The following is a 6,000-nucleotide window of genomic DNA, read 5'->3' on the forward strand; positions in this document are numbered from 1 at the left end:
AGGGATCATCAAGTTCCAGCCCCCCTTCCACAGGCAGGGTTAGATGTTAGACTGCTAGATCAAATACTAGATCATAATGCCCAGGACCCCATCCAGCCTGGCCTTATACACCTCCAGGGACAGGATAAAGGATAAATAAAATTTGATATAAAACAAACTTTTATATATTTTTGAAATAAACTTTGAGAAGAGTATAGTCTCCTCCATTTGCCTCCCAGTGTCCTTTAAATATTTATAAGCATTTATTAGATCCCCTCTCAGTCTCCTTTTCCACAGGCTTACCCAGCCCTTCCTCATATGGGAGATGGTCCACAACCTTAATTTTCTTTGCGGCCGTCCACTGGACTCAGTGTCCTTTAAATATTTATAAGCATTTATTAGATCCCCTCTCAGTCTCCTTTTCCACAGGCTTACCCAGCCCTTCCTCATATGGGAGATGGTCCACAACCTTAATCTTCTTTGCGGCCGTCCACTGGACTCCTAGGAGATCCTTGTCTTTTTTGGACTGGGGAGCCCAAACAGAGTAGCATAATGTGGCCTCAGCAGGGTAGAAAAAGGGGGGGAGGAAGACCTCCCTTGAACTGCTGACCATGCTCTTTTCAGTGCATACCATGATATCGTTGGCCTTCTTGGCCACAAGTACACACTGTTGGCTCATGGCCAGCCTCATTGTCAAACCTGTAGTGATACATGCAGTTATTCCTCCCCAGGTGCAAGACTTGCTCTTGTTAAACCTTATCAGGTTTCTCCCTGCCCCACTCTTCAATCTTATTAGGTTTTGTTGAATCATAGCACAGGCTTCAGGTGTGTCAGACAATCCTCCCAACTTCGTATCATCTGCAAACGTGCTGAGGGTGGACTCTATCCTTTCATCCAAGTCACTGATGAAGATGTTTAACAACACCAGACATAAGTATGTTGATCTGTCTTTGCAATTTTATTTTCTAGGAATCAACGATTCATTTTTACTCTTTTTCCTATTCTAATTATCTATTTTGACAAGCACTGGCTAACAATTGTATTATCCACATTTCCCTATATTTTATCAGCTTGTGAATTCTATCATTTCTATTAAACATCTGGAGTTTTCACAAAGGTAATGTAAACATTTAGGGCATCACAGCAACATGGTATATAGTACTTCGTACTGAATACAATGACAGATTTATAAGATTAAAATTTTTTTCCCCAATATTCACCTCTCTGACCTTTCATTCATTTCATTCATTTTCTCCATACTGTATTTTTCTCACCATAGGAATAACAAGCCATTTATTTTTTAAACAACAGAATTTGAAACCCAGAAGTCTGATAGCCTTCTAAGAGTCTTATAGCTTTCTAATTCCATCTTTTTTATATTCATAGTTTAAATCCAAACGGGAGAAAAAACATATTACGGCTTATTATTTAACACTGATACATTTAACATCCTCACATGGACTTTTATCCTATGCATACATAGGTTGTATGCACAGATAAAATTCCTTCTGAAAATTTCTTACAGTTTATGATGAGAAATTAATAGATTTTGAAGCACAGAGGATTTTATGTATTTCACTTCTCAAAAAAGTAAAAACTCTGATAATATTCTGTCTATATAATATAATATCGAGGTGGCTAAATTTATAATTTGTTGTGAAACAAAATTTCAAGGCCAGCTCATGGTCCTATGGCAGGTTAATGTGCTATCACTAGTGAATATAGCACTTGAACTTTGAACCTTTTCCAGTAAGTCATATTGTGGAAAAAAGGCATTTGGCTCAAAAAAAAAAAAAAAAAAAAAAGTCCTACAGAAAAAAAAAAATCTTACAGAACTCCCAGCAAACTCTTTCTCATCCTAGCACTGAGTAATGATAAGTATTACAAAAAAAGCTGCATCCTTTCTGACTTTAAACCTTAAAGAAGATAATTCAGTTCAGGCCCTTTGAATCCGAGATTAAAGCACCATTGCCTTAAAACAAGAAAAATTTCCCAACAAAGAAAAGATCTGCAGGGTATCCCACTATGTAAGATAGCAATTACTTCAATCTGCTAAACCCTGCTAGTTCATATTGTAATAACAATGGTAAATTTATTTAAAAATAATGGCTGTTTCCTTGAGCATCCACACTGACTTTCAAACCAATTTATGCCCTTCCCTGACAAGCATTAATGTTATTAAATATGAAGCATCTACCAAAAAAATCCATGTAAATAATTGTAGCTGAAAACATCATCTCTAGAGAGGGAATTTTAGGGACTTTAATAGCCTTACTGTTTATGCATTTTTTCATTTTACTGCCAGTCAAGGACATTACATGTATTTCCACATTACAGTACCTGAGAAAGTATTTAAGTTCTGAACTCATCATTCAGAATATGCATTAAGTTGCACTTCATTTCCGTTTTCTTCTATGTAAATCTTTGAGATTTTTCAGAATGCTTTATTTCATATTTACTTAAAATTGTTTGTCATATGATGTCCCCAAATACTTTGTCACCGTTTTTGAAAGAAGTATTACAAATCAATGCATATTTTTATTCAGAACTAACATTAAATCACACTCACAATGACTCAGTCAGTTTTATTTTTTATGTAATATAAATGGTCTTTCATAACTGTAGTTTGAAATGTAGATAGATATTGCAGAACTACTCATTTTAGAAATGCATTTGCATAATAAAAGAAATGAAGATTAAAATAGAAAGGTGTTACATATACAGACAATGCATATAAATAATAATGCAGATGTTAATACAACTTACGAGATAGGGTGATAATGCTCTATTTCACATTTTGCATACTGCAATAGCTTTCTGAGATACTTAGCTAATTTTGCCTATGGTTCCAGGAGTGTTACACTGGATTTACACAGGCAAGCCTAACTGCATCACAGTATTCTAACACTTCATCTAAAAAGAGCAAACAGCAATAGTGGGCTGTTACAGTTTCAGTTCATTTGGAAATGGCAAAGGGTTTCTAAGAACCAGCATTAAAGTTTTTTTTTTTTTTGGGGGGGGAAGCAAAATAAACAAGCAAACAAAACTCTTGAGGAAGCATTGGCTGTGGAAAAAAGCTTTTGCTTGACAGTATGATATTGAGTCTTGTTCCTGGTGCTAAATCCTGATAAATGGCTTCAGGAAGGTCCTTTTCATTATCTGTCTCTGCCCCCTCTTCTCTATGGGAGATGAAAGACTTGTTTTTGCTCAAACATTTCACTTGCAAGAGTTTTTAGGCAAGGATTCTCCTGTACTGCTAGTAACTGCAGAACAAAGGGGGTCATTCTTATAGCAGTCCATATGGTGTTGCTACCATAAAAAGACCAACAAAATGATCATTTGGCTAGAACTGGAAGTTTATTCCAGCTGGCAAAAATACAACTGCTATATCCTCTCTATGCCTTGGATGGTCCTGAATACATTTAGATTAATAGACTGCTTTGAGCCAAGCACATATTTGTAGACATGCATGGAGAGATGTTATGAGAAATATTATACTGATGTCAAGCTAATCATATTAATATAACATTGCAAACTGATGTTGCTGATTTTGCTAGGAGATACATGAACAATAAAATCAATTGTAACAGCTACTTGGTGATTAAAAGAAGAACTGTGTAAAGACAATAATGTGAACACAATTTTATTGTTCTCTTATCAAAAGATAAGGTAATGTCAGTGAGAATTACCTTGTGCTCAACACTGAAGTGAAAGAACATATGATACCTATTACCTAGTGTGCTGAACAATCTCTTATGCTCTTGATAACAGCAAGTATCTAAGCTAAAAAAGGTAGAGAAGTTGAGAGGAAAAAAGCCTGTGTTGCTATAACTAGAGGGCACAGATCAGCAAATGATCTGAGATAAGGACTCTAGCCTTGTTAAGATGACATTAATGAGATACAGCCTAGGAAACAAAGGCAAATTCACCTTTGGTTTTACCTTTATGATCACAGTCTTCACGTAAAAAGTGAGAATGCTGGGAAACTATTCCATATTAAAAAGAAATTCACCTTATTTGCCATTTAAAACGTTAGATAACATAGTCATGTTTTATCCAAAGGTTCACCAGATTTAATGGCTCCTATCATTACATATATTTTTTAAATTACTTGTATTCATGCAATGAAAAAGGATGCGCTGTTTATAGTAAACATAGTTTGCAAAGTAAACAAAGTTTATAGATTACTTAAACAAAAGACACTTCATTTAAGGCTATTACAAATACCTTACAAAGAACACGTTGAAAATCTTTAGGCAGTCAAGAGAGACCACACAAATCTGAAGCTTTAACTCCAGCTCCCACATTGTTAAAAGCTCTGCTAATGTCTCTCTAGCTGAGTATTACCCTGATACTCAAAAATCAGGATATATTAGCATCACTAGCTACTGCTTGAATACATTTTTTACTATCTTTTCCTGAGGAAGAGGATAATATGCAGAACAGAACACCTATTCCCTAGCATCACATTTTCCTCATTTGAGATTTTTTATGCTATCTTTGAAGTGTAGGAGAAAGACAAGAGGATTGTATCCTCAGAAGAAGGAAAATGGTTCAGGTGATCAGGATGACAAACTTAGCTGACAGCAAAAAATTATTATTTCTGTTACGCATCTACTACAATTTCTCCTAAATTATTATTGTTATTTTGGACTGGGGGGGGGGGAGGGGCAACAAAACAGAGCAGGTCCTAACTGGCACTTTGAAATTCTCTTTAATAATATATAGAACTTTTAATAGACTATATATTACATGTGGCTGCACAGATTATAAATGTTTGTCATTCTGTGCTATTTCTTAAAGGAATTAAATTCAAAATATATACTCTGAGAATTTGAATACCTTAAAAATATCGTTTATGTTCTAGGATTCGAAACAGTAAAATAATCTAGGAAAGAATTTATTTTTCATTACTTTGCCATATATAAAGATTATAAACAGATTATAACATTCAGTGGAAATCCACACTAGCTTAAATCTGACTAACAAACTTTTACAGCTTGCTTAGTTAATAGAATTATTATTCTTGACTTACCCAGATCTGTAGCTTAATTCTTTTTTCATTTCTGAAAACTGTTTTTACTTTGAAATCGATCCCAACTGTGCTCACAAATGCAGAAGTAAAGGAATCATCTGCATATCGGAATAAAAAGGAGGTTTTCCCAACACTGCTGTTGCCAATGATGAGCAGTTTGAACATGTAATCAAAGTTCTGGTCAGAGGTGTCTTTCTGGCCATATCTGGAATCTTGAGCAGATGCCATCTGCAATTCAAAATAAAAAGAAATAGCTTATTGTCTTTCAAGTCATATAAAATAGCAAAATTCTAGATTTTATTGAAATTTTTGGTAACAAGCACATAGATCTAAGAAATTCACAGAAGTTTAAGACAATTTTATGATTCTTTTATTCATTATAATAGTTGTAAAAGCATACTTATCAAATGCAAACAACACTGTATCATAAAAAAGATCCTTCTAGAAGTCCAGCTCTTGAATAATGGTTAAGACCTACTTTTAGAAAATGTGAAGAATGAAATAAATTGTGCAAATATAACTCAAATTTTACCTGCAGTGATTAATCATGATTAAGAAGCAGATGGCAAAAATAAACACTTAAAACTAGATAGTTTTTCACCTTATACACATACTAAGAAAAATCTCAAGCATTTTAAATTCTTGCAGGTGAGAAATAAGAAGGGTAATACATTTGCACACTGATTTCAGGTAGCAAGACCAACAGCCTTTCCTAACATAAGTTTTCGGAAAAGCAGCCTGCGTCAATGTTTTCTAAGTTAGACATCCCAGAGTGCATTCAGGCAGTCTGAGAGGACAGCTGGAACCAGGTCCCTGCAGAAAGGTGAAGGATTGACACTAACTCACAGAAACTCTTAGCAGAATTTCAATCACTGCAGAAATCTTCTTAGTGAGTTTTCTTGTCTTCTAATACAAATAACACTATGCTAGCTCCTCTGGGTTTATGGAGAGTCATATAGATGTGTGGACAAAAAGTTCTCAAGGAA

The 6,000-nt window shown here is 34.7% G+C and overlaps 1 protein-coding gene across 1 annotated transcript in view; it reads right to left on the minus strand.

The window, feature by feature from the left end:
• Positions 1 to 5,242, minus strand: part of RAB3C (RAB3C, member RAS oncogene family) — a 119,007-nt gene extending 113,765 nt beyond the window's left edge. Inside the window, exon 1 of the mRNA XM_065739855.1 lies at positions 5,015 to 5,242. Within this exon, the coding sequence (XP_065595927.1) occupies positions 5,015 to 5,242 (228 nt within the window). The remainder of the gene's footprint in view (positions 1 to 5,014) is intronic.
• Positions 5,243 to 6,000: the final 758 nt, after the last annotated feature.

This window comes from Cyrtonyx montezumae, unplaced genomic scaffold (assembly GCF_038088225.1).
Source record: "Cyrtonyx montezumae isolate F1298 unplaced genomic scaffold, pur_monq_1.0 scaffold_25, whole genome shotgun sequence".
NCBI lineage: Eukaryota > Metazoa > Chordata > Aves > Galliformes > Odontophoridae > Cyrtonyx > Cyrtonyx montezumae.